Here is an 18,257-nt window from a genome sequence, read left to right on the forward strand (position 1 = left end):
AGTTTCTTTACCATCATGGTTTCATAGAGGTCAGACACTGTATGAAGGATTGGGTAAAAATTTCCCTTAGAAAAGATCAACTACCATTTATATGCATGTGACACCTAAAACCCACTGATCCCCTTTAAACTTTCATCCCAAATGTTTGTTTCATCACCAAGGTAGGTGGTATTATTTTTCTGACAATGGAAAAAAGGTCACCATAATTCTGCTCTCCCAGGTATGAGAATTTTGAAATCTTTTTAACTCAACTCTGTATTTTGCTCTGCTTGAGAATCCATAGCAAAAATTGCACATGACCTTTCCAGGATCTGCAATGATCATGGTTTCTAGCTGCAGACAGTGGAGTCCACTAAAGGAGTTCAGTAGAGAGAAGTAACTCCTCTTTGGGGGGCACTTAGAAATGTATGAGGGTATTTTTATCACAGTGGCATGTAGTGCCCAGGGGCCAGGGATGTTAAATATCCTGCACAATAAAGAATTGTTTCATCCAAAATATCAGGAGAAGCCCCCTTGAGAAACACTGAGCTCAGGGTCAACTTCATGGCATGCAAACTGTGCAGTCATACAGGGCCCTCTGCTTGCTTTAATGGTCTGCAGTTACCATTCTGAAAATCTTAATACTTTTATGTTTGAATGTCTGTTTTATAAAAGAAGTGGTACAATGGATCATACCTGCAAGCAGAGGAGGCAAACTGTTTGTCTTCTTGCTTACTACCCAGTTTGCACACAGTCTGCATAATGCCTCACAAGCACAGGATGCTGGTGAACCTAAGCATACAGGAGCTCTGGGAAAGTGACTACAAGGCAAACATGTTATATCTATGACTGATTTAGTGGAGGCGCTGACAGTTCCAAGAGACTATGCTTTCCATTTCAACCAGAACTTGCTTCAGGTGCAGAAAGAAGATAATGGCATCCTAAGAAATACAAGTGACCAAAGAATTCTATCGTAGCCTTACTTGTGTGTGTTACTTCCCTGTATGACCATTTACACTGAAAATGATGACATAGAAGGAAGGGGAAAGGCAGAGCAACCCATAGTTCCTTTCCCTTCAGTCCTTCCTTACTCAGGTTGGTAGGATATGTGCATATCAAGAAGGGAAAGAAAAACAGCTGAGTTAGTTTTGTGCTGCATTTACACTGTTCTGATAAGCAAAAAATACATCCTCGTGGCATGTACAAGCTACGAAATATGAATTATGTCGTTTTGGTGATTTCATGTATGAGTTAAATGCTCTTATATTTGCATTTATAAATGGCACTGCACAATATAACGAGAAATGGTAAAATTCATTCTAATAATTTAAAATTCTAATTTTTCTTAGAATGACATTAAAAGGCAAATTAAAAAACAGCATGACAGGCTGAGGGAGAGATGACGGAAGAAAGAAAAAGCTTTGTATTTTAGTACGTATAATGGCACTTGTTCCCTGCTTTTTGAACAGGGGCCTTACATTTTTCATTTTGCTCTGGGCTCAACAAATTGTGTAGCTGACTGTGACTGAGCTAGTTTAAGCAGAAAGGGATTAAAGGATGGTATTTAGCTCATAGATCTCTGAGAGAACCAGAGAACCAGGCTTGGATAATACATGGCTAGAAACAACATCCAGGAAAAACCAAACCGGGAAGAACACTCATCCCACATCACATCCGCTATTCTAGCAGAAAGCCATCCTAGCACCACTTGCCAGTCAGCACCTATGACTCTCAAAATGGATGCCAGAACTCCTCCCCAGCTACCCAGAAGAACCAGACACCTCCACCACGGTGTTTGCCAGAAAATCCCATCTCCCTGAGTGCAACTGAGGCATCACGTTGCTCATTTTCAGATCTACGTCTTGAATGGGTGCATCTGATTGCTGGAAACTAGGTTACATGTAGTGAAACGCTGAAGCCAACATATAATTGTTAGTATCTTCTCCAACTAACTCCCCATTCAGTGAAGCCCCTTTGGTAGCCTGGGAGTATTCACACCATGAAAATGGGTCAATGCTACAAATCAGGTTCTTTCCCCTCCTCCAGCCATTGTTAATGATTTACTAGCACACCACTCATCCATGCCAGTACTCTAGTATTTTTTAATTTTCTAGCTTCTAAAGTACAGAAAAGCAAGCTAGAAGGGGGGCTGGATAAGTGTTGAATAAGCCATCTTATAATATCTACCAAAAAATTATGGTATCCATTGCCTTGTTCTAGATTATAAATTGCTAACAGACATTGAACAGTATTGGTACAGAAGGCTGAGCAGGTTTTACTAAAGGCATGACATGATGAGTATAGGTTAATGAACTAGAAGAGATAATAAAATGTCACTTGATATGACTGAAATATATTTCTATGATGCTGGACTATAAACTCTCTAAGAGCAGGAACCATGTCTGTTTTGTTTCTCGCTATATCTCAAATCACCTGGCAAATAGTCACTCAACATTAACAGCAATAACAAAAACAGATGCTTTAAGTTTGTTAAGTATAGAGGTCAATTTCGGCATTTCTCATATTGTATGTAGATAACAGTTCCAAATGGTTTTATTGTTTTCAGATGAGTTAAATTTCTGGATGTCAAAGATTATTATGATACTTTCACATACATTATCTCATTTGATTAAGCCTTACAACATCCCTGAAAAGTTAAAACAGGAATTACTATCCATTTCATAGATGAGAAAAAAAAAAAAACCCAAAATAGTTATCTTTCCAAACTCATTTACCTAGTAACTGATGGTTTAATTTTTCATTCTCTGACTCAAAATTCCAGAGCTCTTTCTTACCTCAGGAGAATATAATTATAAAACACATTTGATAATGATTAATTAGGGGAGTACTGTCAGGTTTTCAATTTGAACATTAAGTTAAATTTTATTACATGCAATGGACACAATATCTTAATTTCATGCTGCAAATGTTTTTCTTCAAGAGTGAACATTCTTTCCTTGGAGTTCTAGAAGGATTTGAATGATGGTTGCAACTGCCTTTTCTTAAAGTAAATGAGTTGATTCAAGAGGTAGGAGGAAAGAAACCCTTTTCTAGAAACAGCTAATCTGTGAATCTCATACTTTTACCTTTTTCTAGTTAGGAATAATATAATTTAAATATTATGGATGTACTTTATAATATAGTACAGGGATGCTCGATTTTATATTACTTAAGAATCATGACAGTGGTGGGTGGTCCAGGCCCCATACCCCAAAAATGTGATTTAGTAAGTGCCAAAATATTAAAGAACACACTAGTGCCATGAAATACTGTGAGAATCACTGGTACTGTGCATCTGATATTCAGCTTGTACAAAATATTTTACCAGAAAATGCATTTAGTATGGTAGTACTATTTTTAAGTCACTTCTATACCTTTCTAAAACTAAAATCAAATTAGATTTTGCCTCTTAAAATATTAAGTAAGGTCCTGTATATTAGTAGAAATCTTGCCACCTATGTTTACAATCATGCTCTCAGGCTGAAAACTGCAAGCTAATTTGCTGTGGTAATCAGTCTCGAATCCCTCGGAACATAAACTCTTATTAGCATTATATGTTATGGGATTTATAGACAGCTTACCAGTGATCTGTCCCTCTGGGCCTTTTGCTTTTCCTACTTTAAGAACCACAATGGTTCCAAATGAGGATCTCTCACACCACTTCAAATATACGGCAACCTACTAACCATTAAAATAACACCTGTATAATACACGTGTGAAAGAATGATCTCTAATTAGAGTAGATTGAAAACGACTGTCAAAAGTCCTAATTCTGTGGCATATTTCAAACTTGAAACCACGGTTTCTGCCTTCTACTGCTTCAATCTTTTTGATGGGAAGAAACCCTGATGGATTTTTAAGTTAAACTCTCGTTGCACGGATAAGGAAACTGAGGCCCGAAGAGACCAAATTATTTGTCCAAGGTCACGCCCAATATTAGTGACCAAGTCAGACAAAAACCTAACGGTTCCAATATAATGGCCAAGCCAGCTGCATCTGTTACTACCTTTTTTTGCTCTCCTTTTCACAACTGCACCCCTATTTCCCCCTCCCCCCCCGCTTTTGGATAAAGTTGTTTTGTCTAACGGTCCTCCCCCACCTCCTTTTGCTTTTATGCCTTAGGATAGTAAAACCTTACACAAACTGTTAATGAATAACACTGGGAGTCCACATCTGACGTGGTGACTTTCTTGGGCCTTTCCTTCGGCCGAAAATTTCGCCGAAAGGCTCTTAATCCTACGTTCCGCGGGGAAGGGAGGGGAGGAAGGGGAGGAGGGAGGTCACTGGGAACTGACAAGTCCTTACATGTCCAGGGGCGCGCCCGGGACGCAGCCTGTGGGTCCTAGGAGGAAACCAAGGAAGGACATACTAGGGCGAGAGGGGAGGAAAGGGGCGGGAGAAAGACACCGCGGTGGGAAATCCCTGTGCACTGCATCTGCCAAGCCCTGACAAACCTAAGCAGAGCTGAGCGTGAATAAAACTCATTAAGCGGCCGGGCGCAGACACTGCAGAACAGCAGCTGAAGAGGGGGCGCGGTGGCTTGCGCCGCATGTGGGGGAACGAACGGCTGGGCGGCTCTTTTATAGGCCGAAGCCCGCGCTCGCGCGCCCCCGCCCCTCGCACCGCCCCTGGGCCACGCGCGAGGCCGCTGCGTTACCTGAGAAGGGCCGGCTGCGTCCGCCGCCCGCCCTCCCGCGAGGCTGCAGCGGCACGAGGGCTGCGCCTCGCCTCCCCGCGGGCGGGTTTTCTTACCTTGTAAAAAGCCGTTTCCGCGGCTGCCCCCGCCTACTCTGCAGAATGTGAAATGGCGGTCGGCGAGGCGAGCGCGATCACCGCGGCTCCGGCCAATCCCGCCTAGCCACCGAAACGGCCCTGAACACTGGCGTCCCCCTCCCGCCAGGCCCTCCGAGCCCATCCATGACATCGGCGCTCCGCCGCCCCCTCCCTCCGCTGCCCCTCACCCAGGTAGCCGTGCCCACCGGCCGAGTCATCGATCCCCCGCGCCCTGTGCCGGCCGAGCTTTCCGGCAGCTTCAGCTCTCGCTGCGTGCCCGGGGGCGAGGGAGAAAACACATACTCGGCCCCCGCCTGGATGTCCCGCTGGGGCGCCCTCCCGGTTCCCTCCCTTTCCCGCCGCTTCCCCTCCCCCAACTACTCACAGCCCTCTCTTCGCCGCACACACAACCCCCCTTCTTCCCTCCCCCAGTGGTTGCGTCCGTGACATCATCATCATGGCAACAAGAGCTGCAGCCTGGGACGGAGGAGCCCGTGTGATTCCCGGCGGCGGCGGCAGTGGCGGCAGCAGCAGCAGCAGCAGCAGCACCAGCACCGACGAAAGCGCGAGGGCTTCCTTCCTGTCGCCCCTCGCCGGGTGCTCCTGAGGAGGCGGCGGCAGCAGTGCCCACACCGCCCCGCCCGCCGCCGCTGTTTGCCGTGTCTGAGTGTGAGGGGAGGGGACCGAACCGCGGAGAGGAGGGGGCGCCGCCGCCACCGCGGCTGTGGGGCCGCCGCTGCGGAAGGAGCCGCCGCTGCTGCTGCCGCTGCCAGGTCTCTAGTGAAGAGGAGGTAGTGGTGGCGGCGGCGAACATGTTTTCTGTGAGGATAGTGACTGCCGACTACTACATGGCCAACCCACTGCAGGGGCTGGATATCTGCCAATCCCCCCTCACCCAGGCCCCTGTCAAGAAGGTGCCGGTGGTGCGAGTCTTCGGAGCGACCCCGGCAGGTAAGCGGGCGGGAGCGGCGGACGCCCGGGCAGCCCTCCCCGCCGCGCACTCGCGCGCACGCCGCCGGCCCTCTCCGCAGACCGCTGCCGCGTCTTCCCTCCCCTTGGCCCTCCTCGCCTTTCCTCCCGAGCCTGACGAGAGGCGCAAAAATGGGGGTCCGCGCGGGCGTCGCGCGCCGCCCCCCGCATCCCATCTCAGGCGGGGAGGCGGCGGGCGCCGAGTGTTTACACTGCGTGCGGCGGTCGGGAGCCAGGTCCGCACTTGGGGTCGCGGGCAGGCGGAGCGGGCACCACTCTCGCCCCGGAGGACGGGTCAGGTGGCCGCGCCATGTCCTCCGTGAACGGTTGCGCGGGGACCCGCTCTGAGGTCGGTCGCTGGTGGGACCGCGGACACCCTCTGCGTCTCCCAAGTTCCCCTTGCTGGAAATATTTTTCAGAGGAGTGGGGAAGTGTCAGCTCTGTTGTCAGTCGCGCCTCGTCGCCTCTTCTCACCAGCGCTCTCCTCTGCCCCTTCTGGAGATGCTGTGGGCTGAAGAATGGTGCCTGGGGCCAGATAATCTTTCTTGTTGAAGTGACCATGTGGTTCTGCTGTGAGTGCAGGTCGTAACTCCTTAGAGTTTAAAGTAAAGCCTCAGAGTCTGGGGGACAGGGCTGCGTCCCCAGGTGCATTGCTTTCAGGGAAATGTGTATCCACGGAAGTAGGAAAGGCGTGTTTATGTTGCCCAACGTACAACATCCCACTTAATAGCGTGAATTTCATAGGAACCACATCTAAGTCCAGCAACGCAAACATTAAAAAAAAATGCCCCTGTGCTGGGGTGTAGCATTGCATTTTAAATACACGTACATCTAAGACAAAAACAATTTTGAAGAACCAGTGGGGTGGGGAGACAAGCTACGTTCTCAAAAGCTCTTGGGGATTTATGATAATGTAAGTAGGATAGTGGCCAAATTTACAAGGTTTTTAATTGTTTTGCTTTTCTACATGCTTTGAACTGCCTTTGTGAAGTAATGGAGCTGCCTCCTAGAAAGAGATGCTCTTACCTCTAGCTATGTACTGTCCTTTGGGATTTTAGATAGCGTTTCCCACTTGATGCTCCTTGCTCTAATCACCATTCATCTTATTACTGCAGTCAGTTTTCCTGTGGGCTATCAAGATAATAGCACTTTCCCAAACACAAGCACTCTAAGCAGTTATCTTTTAATGTGAATTCTCTTCGTTAAAAATTTCAATGTTGTTAGTGAGATTTGATAGAATGCTTCTTTTTAAAACAGTGAAAAAGATTTTGATGATATGGACTTTTTAAGATGGGGCATTTGGGTGCTGTTAACAATTTGTTGAAAGTGTAACACCTGAAACTTTGGAGGCTGGAGAACAGAGGCAATAAAGAGTTCTGAAGGATAGATTTTCTGCTCTTTTAAATATAGTGGTGCTGTCTTTGTTTCTAATTGGAATTTCAGTGTAATATACTGTTGTGTTTTTTTTCACTTCAGGTGCAGAGAAGGAATAAGATAGGGATGTTGATATAGCTCTGTTCAGCCAGATTTTGAAATTTTAAAGGGACATGCTAATAGGATATACTGTGGCATTGCTGTGTATTACAGTTTGTATGGTTTGGGTTACTTTTCTACACATAGTTTTTTTTTTTTCTCTGCACAAGTCATTAAATATGTAACCCTGAGTGATTTGCAAGCTCTGTTTTATAGGAAAGTTTTGTTTGTGGAAAAAAAGTGAATTTCAGAGTGAGCTAGGAGGAATTTTATTATGTGAAAAAATATTCTTTAAAAAATAAAGAGTATGGTGTACTTTTGTGTTTCTCAATATAAAAAAATATAGAAATGTGAACTAGTCTGTAAAAAGAAATACGTGTTTCTTCCTCTTGGACATCTTACAATAGATTACCAGAATCTCCCCCTCCTACCCCTTAAAAAAAAACTGGATTAAAAAATCACTGAAATGTATAATGTAAATCAATATAAAAGTTAGACCTTTTTGTACATACATTGAAAGATATAAAACCTGATACAGAGAAATCCAAACTTCAAGTTGTTAAGGGTAATTGAATTGAGTTTGCTATAAATATAGTTCACAAACATAAATTTTTGTGTTTCCTCAAAAGGTGAAAAATTTTGACATCACTGGCATACATTTAGAGTTTACAGCTTTCAGAATCAAGCCAGCATTTTTAGCATGTCAGAAACTCCCAGTAAAATTAATATTAATTGAACATAAATAAAAACTGTACAATTATCTGCTTCTGAATTCTCTCCCCAAAGAGAAGTAGTCCAGTCCACCTAGTAAAATAAATTTTGAAAATAATTAATATAAAAAAGAAGTCAATTTGACGTAGTAAGTCTGAATGCTAGAATTTTTAATGAAGACAGATTTATTGTTTGAAAGCACAAACTATATATATCTACTAATTAGTAAAATTAATGAAAAATTGTAACACATGATAAATCTACGTTAGAGTGTCATAAACTTAAGTCTTTCATACATAGGAAATTTTGGAAGTCCTCAATTCTTTACCTTGGTTTGGAGAAAATATGTTTTTAAACTGAGTTTGCTTTTCAAATGAAGTTGTGAAAAATAACAGCAGAAGAAATTTTCTCCCAAATAAAATGACCATTTCAGATTTATATTATAAATTTTGAACTGATTGGTTTATTACATTTTTACTAGTTCAGTTTTCCTATTATTGCATGAAAAGTGTTTTTCTGCTTTAGAAAACAGTCCAGTTGACTTCTGATTGTCCTGTGTTTTGAGGGCGTATTTGAGTAATTTAAGAAATAAATTGTCTTAGGTTTAAGAGCTCTCATATCTTAAGTTGGTGAAATTTGAAAAGGTATTTTAAAAAGTGGTATATTCAAATTTGAATGATAAATCCTGACTAACTGATTTAATCCTTTGGTGGTTGAGGATATTGGTTCCTGAGAGAATCAATTAAATTTTCTATATATAAGTGATGGAATTATTTTTAAAAAACCAAAAACCTCTTCTGCTTTTCTTTTACTCATTTAAAAATGTCTTGAATATTGTTTTGACATACAATGTATTTAGCAATATAACAATTTTTTGGTAACTTGTTTTAGTGGTGGGAAGCAAGGTTATAAATAACTAAAGTACAGGACAGCGTTTTTTCACTTAGATTTGAATATGGGTATGAGTGCTCTGGGAATTCACTTCAAATAAAATCCTAAGGCTTTATTGTAAGGACCTGACTCAGGTGGATCTGGGAAGCTGCCCAGTTACCACATACTAACTCTTGCTTATTAGTTGCCTGATGTAACTCATTTCATGTTGAGCTTAGACAGCTTTCTCAGTTTTCTCAACATCAATTTAAACAGAATTATCCTTTCAAAAAGCTTCCCTGCTGAGATGCAGAGTAGGAGTAAACAGAAGAGTGTGAGTGAGATGTTCACATAGCAAGTAATTAAACAAAGTAGGACAAACAGACTATAGAGGGAGCTGCTTGACTTTAAGATTACTGTAAGGAACTCTGCCATCTCCCCCCCTCTAAGTCTTCCTCCAGCTAGTGAAAATTTTAGTAGATTGTTCTAGATGCTATGAAATCAGGTTATTCAACATAAGAAATTGATAATTCTGAAATGCTGTATAAAGTTATGTAGTTGCATAATCTCACTTTTTGGATATTTTGGTGGATTATTAAATAAATTTGAGATGAGTACAATTTTGAAAGCTAAAGCATTTATCAACAACTCAGATTACGAATAATTTCTCTAAAAAAAGTCTTGTTCATAGGCTTTTTTTTTAAACCATTTAAAAATACTTTAACATCACATAATGCCTATTTGAAATAAATATTAGAAAGATTTTTCAGGAGCACTACTGAGATTTAGTGATTTACCACAAACAAAATTAGTCAGTTTATTTAGTAGGTATTTGAAGCTTGAGTTGCAAATTTTGTTAGTTTTCTGTATTGTGTTTGACTTAAAATAACCATCAGTTAATCAGAAGCTTATTAAGCAGGAGTCCTCTTAAATCTGTGGACACAGTGGAATGTTGTAGTACGTGATTCAGTTCATTCAGTGAACACTTAATGAGAACCTACTGCATATATATTGAGCTATGTTTTAAGTGCCGTCGTTATGAACAACTTTTACCCTCCAGAAGCTCACAATATAGGAGGGATGATAGACATGTAAACATAAGTCAAACATAGTTTAATTGGAATATAAAAGAAATGGAATATAAAAGAATATAAAAGAAATGTGTGTAAGACAAAGTGAGGACTCAAAGGAGGACATGTTCATTGACCACCTAGCAGGCAAAAAGGGGAGTCAGGGAAGGCTTCATGAAGGAAGTATGGATTAAGTCATTTTAAAGCAATTTCAAAAGAATATTAAAATTCTGATAGAGGAACAGATACAAGGTAATTCACAAATGGAAAGAAAACTGCTCTTGGCTGGGCAGCTTGGCAATGCATATCAGAATCCTTGAAATGTTGTTTTTTGACCCAGTAATTCCAGTTTTAGGGATTTTAATCTATGAATGTAAATCTTTTGGCAAAATCTGATTATCTTTTGAATCCATCTACTTCTTTCATTATCCATCACCACCCTAGTCTAAACTACTAGCATTTTTGGATGCATTTACAATAAACAGCCTCCTAATCTTGGCCTACCCCAATCTATTCTGTTCCCTTCTGATCTGTTTTCTACACTGTAATCAGGAATCTTTTCAAAATGCAAACCTGATTATATCACCATACTACTTGGTATGCTTCAGTAGCTTTCCATTGCATTTAGGATAAGGACAAAGCTACATGTCTTATGTGGTGGCATCTACATGTCTTACAAGGTCTTGCACAGTCTGGTCCCTACCTCTCTATCCAGTCATGGCTTGAGCCATGTCCTTCTTGCCTTGCTCTTTATGTTCCAGCCATATTGACCTTATTTCAGTCCCTTATTCTTGCCATGCTCCTCCCTCAATGAGGGCTTTGTACCTGCTGTTCCCTCTGCCTAGAACGTTTTTCCTTTTCCTTCACCTAAACTCCAATTTGTCATTCCTCAGGGAAGCCTTCCATAGACTCTCAAAGCTCCATAAACTCTCCTTCATAGCGCTTGCTATAGTTGTAATTTTTATATACATTGGAGATTGTTTGTTTTTCCCAGTAACCTCCATAAATGCTGGTAATGCGTTCATTTTTGCTCACCATTATACAGACAGTGCTGACCACAGTGCTTGAAACTCAAGCATTTGTTGCAAGAATTAATCAATAGATGATAGGCATAACAGGGAACAGCCCCAAATGTTCAACAGCTGAGAAATGGTTACATAAATTGGGCATATTCATTTAGTAGAATTTATGTCATTAAAGTCATGTTTTCATGATTATAATATAATATATAATAATATGGGAAAATGCTATCAGTATATTATATGAAAAAAATCAGTTTGCAAAATAGTCATTTATGCAGAAAAAATGCACCAGAATATAAAGGTTGGTTATCACTGGGAGGTGTATTTTGTATTTTTCAGATTTTCTTCAGAGAACATGTATTGATTTTATAATTTGGAAAAAGGAACTATACAAAATTAAGGAAAAGCTGTCAGAAATATGGGAAAAAGACTTGAGGTTGATATTGGGCTCCCAAATAAGTATCAACTAAAATGCATGATTGCATGATGATAGTGTTAAACTTGATTATATAAATTCAGTTTAGGAACTGCAAAATGATTCTTATATTAAAGAAAACCAGTAATTTCTAGTTTTATTATACTCATTTATATGTAAACTGATTTTAATTTTAAAATGTTTTGCAGAGTAGGATGGCTTTGGCACATGACAGCAATGAAACAGAGCAGAGACTCTAATATATGTAAGAACTTAGTGTATGATAATGGATGCTACCTTTCCTGTCAGTAGTGGAAAGAATTCTTTAATAAAGTGTTGGCTTCCAGATAAGTGAGAAGATTTAAATGTGAAAACAAACAAAAAACATAGGATAATTATTTTAATTTAATCTAGGAATGGTGAAGGCCTTTCAAAGTATGAAACAGAACTGAAGCCAGATTGCTGAATTTTACACCGTAAAAATAAAATTCTGTATAATGACAAAAATCATAAAGTTAAAAGAAGAGTAGACTAGTAAAAATTATTTGTACACTTTTCACAAAGGACTAATTTCCTCTTAATATACAAAGAGCTCCTAGAAAACAATCCAGTAGAAAAAGTGAGCAAAGAGAATTCATATGAAAAGATGTGCAATTTTATTATAATGAAGATGTAAATTAAAGCTACAGCATACCATTTATCACCTATCTAATTAGGAAAGATTGATTACATAGTATAACTTGGGGAGGGTGAGAGGAAGGGGAAATGGGCATTCTCATATATTGCTGGTGGGAGTATAAAATGTTCATTTTCTATGGAAAGCAATTTGTAAATCATTTTCAGAATTTAAAAATGCACGTATATTTTAGTGGTGGTTTTTTTTTTTTGGCCGTTTCGCGCAGCTTGTGGGAACTTACCCTACTAAGGATTGAACCTGGGCCCCTGGCAGTGAAAGCCCAGAGTCCTAGCCACTGGATCGCCAGGGAATTCCCTTTTTTTTTTTTTTTTAAGTTCTTTTTTACTTTTTCATGTATATTTTGATCTAGCAACTTCATTCAAGAATTTTATCCTCTAAAAGACATTATATATGTGTTAAATGAACATATAAGAATATGTGTGGCAGCATTGTTTGTCATTGCAAAAGGTTGGAAACAACCTAAACATAAACCAGTAGGGGAGTAGTTAAGTATTATTATGGCATATCTATTCAATGGAATACTAGGCAGTCCTTAAAATAATGAGGCAACACTATGTGTACTGCTGTGGTGCCATGTCTGATATATTAAGAGGAAAAAAAGCAAGATGCAAGACTCCATGTGTGGTATGCTGCCATTTGTGTGGCTTAAAAAATATATATGTATGTATAAAATATATAAATATATGTAAATAAAAATATAAATATATATTTATAAGTATATATATTGTACACATATATCTGGAAGGATACATGAGAGTTTTGTAACAGTGGTTGCCTCCAGTGAGGGTAACTGGTGGCCTAGAGGACAAAGGTGGGAGTCTAATTTTTTTATAGTTTACTGTTTGGTAACTTTGGGATGTTTTTTGCCATGTGCATGGGATACCTGTTCAGAGTTAATTTTTTTAGGTTATGTTGTGCTTGCAAGAATTGGTAAGGAAGAACAAAAATAAAAGGGCATAGTAGTCCTAAATAGTTGTCAAATGATTACTGCAGTACTGTTTAATTTTAGGTTTTAATTTTACTGTTTAATTTTAGGTCTTCTAATTCAGAGCTTCCAGTTGATGTTATGTGGCTCTGGGCACTAGTTGAGTGGGGTCTGAAGGTAGGGTGTGGGGTTCCTGTAAGCAGAGAGCATGATGAGCATAACTAGCAGGTATTGCTTTGTTTGATACTTTAAGTACATTAAAGAAGGTGCTTTACTACTTGGAATCTACTTCAGCCAGCCAGAGTATGCAGCTGCCTCTTGTCAAGAAAGGATCGTGGAGCTGTCATTGGAGTTTGTATTCTGGGTGCTGAGGAGTGTGTCATCCAGTGCAAGGTGCAGCCACTGATGATGAGAGGACTGGGTAGCAGGGATGTTGCACTGGGGGGCCTAGCTCTACGCCTGAATTTTGCCTGTATTGGATTCTCTTAGCTGTTTGATGTGCCATTTAGCTTGTTGCAAGGTGACTGCCTAATAGTGCATGTATGTTCTGAAAAAGTAAATCATCATTGTTATTTTGAAATATTGCTCCTGATGTGAAAAAGGTTGGATTTGAAATTCATTCATATTGTTACAAATTTTATTTAAATTAAAAAATTTCTTCCATAATTATATAAAGAAAATGTGATAAATTTTTTTCATCAAGTACCATGTCGATGCCTCCAAATGCCCTCTTGTTGGCCAGTGTGCTGAACAAATATTATTTACAGTGTGAAAGGGGTTGGAAACACTGTTCTGGTGAAATTCTCTCATTTTATTTAAAGAAAACTGATATCTAGATAGATAAGCTCAGGGATTTGTCCACTTTACAGTTGGTTGGTGTGGGGCTGGGTCTGAAAACTGGGGATCTTGACTCGGCCCTTACTGCCTCACACTGGCTCCCCAGACCTGAGGGAAAATTGGAACGGCATTGGTTATAATTGAAAGACGAACATACAGACGTTAAGAGGAAAAAAAATGCACGTACACAGTTTAGAAATCTTTGAGGGCCTGCTGTGTCCGATAGTGCTTAGACTCTTCCTGTAGACTAGGTTATATAGTAGGATTTGTTTTGTGATAACTGTAGCTATCTCCTTTTAAAGAATAATATAAAGGTTAGACTATAACAAGAGGAATTTAGGACAGATATAAACAAAAATTGATACTAGAATTGTATGTATATAGTTTTCCAAAGAAAAGGGGAATGAATCAGGAGACCTTTCAAGTTCCTCTGGTGCTGTAATTAAACTTTTTCTGGTCTTGCTTTTTATTGGATTAGAATTTGTTCAATTAAAAATGAGTGAAAAATGATTGGGGTTTAAGTAGGTTGGGGTTAAATAGGCTTCAAAGAAAGTTGCCATTAGCCTTAGATATTTCAGAGAAATACTTAGAAACTTATTAAGATACGGGATACAGGATGGTATATGTCACTTCGGTACCTGGCTGCCATTTTAACACCACAGTGATGCTAAATAAGAGAGGAAATAAATAATGGGAGTTAAGGTACACTAAACTTCGGGTAAAATTGTGTTAACTTATAGTTTCCAGATAAGATACAGATAAGGCAGGAGTAGGTGTCTTAGGCAATTTAAAGAAAAACACTTCACTGTCTAGACATAAAGTAGATGCATTTTGAGACCAAAACAAATTATAAGTAAAACCCTCTTAGTGACAGCTATGTAACCTTTTGGTGTGTGGTTGGGTGGGGTTTGTTTGTTTTTTGTTTATTTTTTTGTCATTTCTTTTAAGTTTTCCAGATGATCTTCTGTGTTTCTTCCAGTTCTCTGTAGATTTTTAAGTATTTCATTTTTTTAAGTGAAAAATATTTTTTTGCTTAATTAGTATTGGCAAACTGGACTGTTTTCTGCAGCAGAAATTGAATATATGCCTAGCAAAGTAAATTTGGAGGAAAAAGGGCAGTAATTGTCTTCTGAAAACTTAGGGTTTTTTGGTCCAATTCTGTTTTCTTTTTAGATGATAGCTGTGGGAAGTACTAAGATTTTGAGGTCAATTTCCTTGGGGACAGTTATTTAATTTTCTTTGGGTTAAGAGAGCATTTACTATATATATGATTCAAAGAATAAAAGAAAGCATGTTACCTCAAAAATGCTTGTGTAGTATATAACAGATTAACAAGAGTTTTCTATTTTTCTTCCATTTATTACAACTACCAAGGAAGTATAACAAGGATTAAAAGAAATATCTTATTTTGCATATATATTTATACTTCAAAGTAATTTATACATTAAATTAGGTTTTGTTTGAGATGGTGAAATGAAAGAGTTTGTAAGTAAGAATACATGTTGATATGTGAAAAAATGTGAAGTTAAAACATGTTGACATACTCCTAGTTTCTCAGAACAAGAAAATGACTAATCTAAATTTCATTTCAGAATAAAAACCAAGACAAGCCACATAAAAGCAACCTAAAAATTAAACTGTCATCATATTATTTGTTTTAAAACTATGGAATAATATATCTGAGGAAGATTTCTCTCAAAATTGTTTTTCTCAATTTCAAGTAAGTAATTTATTTTGGTTAATATATTGGGGATGAGGGGAGGTGGGGGTGAACCTTGGCATTGAAGTTGATAAATCTACTCATCCTTAAAGTAACAACTCAAATATTAACCACTTTAAAGCCTTCTGTGACTCCTTTGCCCATTCCCAAAAGATTACCTCTTTGGTCTTCCACAGTCCTAGCCTCTTTTCACATGGCTGATAAAGGACTGACTACACTGAGTGTTGTGTTTGTCTGTAGGAATAGTCATATGGCACTACCCTCGTGTGCCTCCTGCCCCTCACCCCTACCCCAGGATCCTCCACACTGCCTTCTGCTGCTAAGAAACCCTGGATAAGTTATTTTATTTCTGTGAGCCTTAATTTCCTCCTCTGTAAAGTGAGTTTTAATAATTTCTACCTCATTGGATTATTATGATTAAACATGGTAAGCAGCACATATCTGGCATATATAGTAACATAACTGTTACTTTCTTTCTACCCCTTCTAACTCCAGAATCTGCCACATTACTGCTATATACCAAGCACTCTTTAAAATGTTTGAGTTGAATTGAAGTGAAAAATGGAATTTTTGTAGCATTTATTCATTCCTCAGAATAGGACAAACTAAAATACCTGTACATTGTGGTGTAAGGCTCTTTACAGTTGGTCACTGACTCATATGTCTTAAGTCTAGGTAATTACTGGTTTAAAACACTTTTAAAAAATTGGCTATGTTTTATAAGTACCCTACCCAGGCCTGATTTTTCTTTTTAAACTGTTGATGTGTGTGTGTGTGTGTGTGTGTGTGTATATAGAGAGAGAGAGAGAGAGAGGGAGAGAGAGAGAGAGAGAGAGAGACAGAAAACTATCCAAGTCTGATCTTGCCTTGAAAAAGGGCAGTGTTAAGCCATTGATCAAGGAGTAACTACAGTTTTCCAATACTGCCGTTTAGGTTAAGTGTATTTCTTGTGAAAGAGCCTTATTTTCCAAAGCCATTAGTAGTGCCTTCTTTTTTTAAAATGATGATAGAATGAGTTGGAAGTGTGTGCGCGCCAGAGATCATAGTAAAGGTGACGGTGGGAACTATCGCTCTCTTCTTTTTTTGTCTTTTGTGAATTAGTAACACACACACAAAAATTGAAGCCTTTGGTTTTTAAACCCATTTAGTATTGTGGAATGTGGACCAAATGAATTTATTATTGCCTAGAGTTTCAATTTTCTTCACCATATTTTTTCTACATATATTTCCAGGTTTTCTTTTGTTTTGTTTTTTAATAGCATTGTCTTCTGGTTTTTTTCATGAAGTTATTAGAAATATTTTCAAATTAATTTTGATTAATCACACTTTGGTTGATGTTGCTTAGTGATTATAAAATAGAAGCCAAGTTAGTCAAAAGACTTTAAGGTTACATCATTTTACTAACAGAGGTTATAGACCATTTATTGAGCCCTTACTGTGTACCTTATTCTAGTGTTTTAATTTTCATGACTCTATAAAATAGTTACTACTATCTCCGTTTTACAGTTGAGGAAATGAGGCATGAAGAGATTAATTAACTTTTGCCTGAAGTTATTCAGCATATGTTTACCTCATAGCATGTGAGAATTAAAATGAGGGAACATGTATTAGGCCATTACCTGCCTAAACAGAAGAAGCAGAGAAGCAGAATCTGAGACGTATGTTTCCTAACACTTCCAGAATCTGATAATAGCCATTACTGAGACATGACAGTGACCATGAATGTATTCTTATTCATTAATGTTTTTTGTAATAAATATACCCTGCTACTCTGTACTGACCCTTTTTTTCCTGAGCAATATTAATGTTTCCTCTCAGATTCATGTTATCATTTGAACTGAATTATTTTGTTTTTATGTGTATGTGTTTATAAGGTGATGGTAGGGCTTTACTATAATATCAGTCTGATATAAAATATTTTTATAAGTTAATTAAATAATATATGAATATATTCTCATTGTGAAATTTAAAAAAGCAGAAACAGGCAAAACAAAAATTTTCCTTGGCCACTAATCCTGTTCACCTCCCCACTTGTATCAGTTTTTGTTTAGCAAACCTGCCCCAAAACTTAGTGTATAAAACAATAGCCATGGGCTTCCCTGGTGGCGCAGTGGTTGAGGGTCCGCCTGCCGATGCAGGGGACGCGGGTTCGTGCCCCGGTCCGGGAGGGTCCCGCGTGCCGCGGAGCGGCTGGGCCCGTGAGCCATGGCCGCTGAGCCTGCGCGTCCGGAGCCTGTGCTCCGCAGCGGGAGAGGCCGCAGCAGTGAGAGGCCCGCGTACCGCAAAAAAAAAAAAAAAAAAACCCAAAAAACAATAGCCATTTGTTAGCCCATGATTCTGGCAAGGGCTCAGTTCAGCATTTCTGCTCCTGCTTCTGGCTGGGCTTGCTTATGCGGCTGCAATCAGCTGAGAGGTCGTCTGGAAGCCAATTGGCCTAGAATGGCTTCACTCCTATGTCTGGATATTGGTGCTGGGGTGGCAGAGAGCCATGTGTCTCCAGAAGGCTAGCCTTCATGTGGAGGCAGTAGTAGGATTTGTAGGAGCAGCAAGTGAAGGCAAGCCTCATATATTTTGTCTGATGGGCCAAAGCAAATCACATGACCAAGCCCAGAGTCTGTGTGGGAGGAATTTCCTAAAAGTGTGTGACTCATTAGGGGGCCATTACTGCAACAATCTGCTATACCTCTGTTGATGGCCGACTCATTTTTCAGAAAACATTTGTCAGTGTACAGTGCGCTACTCTTGAAAAAGTATAGTGTTTAAGCAATTTATTTACCAATTCAGATAAATTTAGTT

The 18,257-nt window shown here is 39.4% G+C and overlaps 2 protein-coding genes across 5 annotated transcripts in view; one reads left to right on the forward strand and one right to left on the reverse strand.

The window, feature by feature from the left end:
* LOC132437150 (uncharacterized) overlaps positions 1-5,566 on the reverse strand; it is a 54,896-nt gene extending 49,330 nt beyond the window's left edge. The window contains exons 1-2 of the mRNA XM_069541362.1: positions 5,561-5,566; positions 5,138-5,529 (exon numbers count right to left, since the gene is read on the reverse strand). Coding sequence (XP_069397463.1) covers positions 5,138-5,529; positions 5,561-5,566 — 398 coding nt within the window. The remainder of the gene's footprint in view (positions 1-5,137; positions 5,530-5,560) is intronic.
* Positions 5,513-18,257, forward strand: part of REV3L (REV3 like, DNA directed polymerase zeta catalytic subunit) — a 187,375-nt gene continuing 174,630 nt past the window's right edge. For 3 of the 4 annotated variants that reach the window (XR_009521942.2, XM_060030078.2, XM_060030079.2), the window contains exon 1: positions 5,513-5,703. Coding sequence is in view for 2 of the 4 variants with exons in the window: in XM_060030078.2 (XP_059886061.1) it covers positions 5,565-5,703 (139 nt within the window). In the remaining 2 variants the exon portion in view is untranslated. Of the gene's footprint in view, positions 5,704-15,333; positions 15,462-18,257 lie in introns of all 4 variants that reach the window. The other variant, XM_069541357.1, reaches the window with a different exon arrangement.

The sequence above is a fragment of the Delphinus delphis genome, chromosome 14, assembly GCF_949987515.2.
Source record: "Delphinus delphis chromosome 14, mDelDel1.2, whole genome shotgun sequence".
NCBI classification, from domain to species: Eukaryota; Metazoa; Chordata; class Mammalia; order Artiodactyla; family Delphinidae; genus Delphinus; species Delphinus delphis.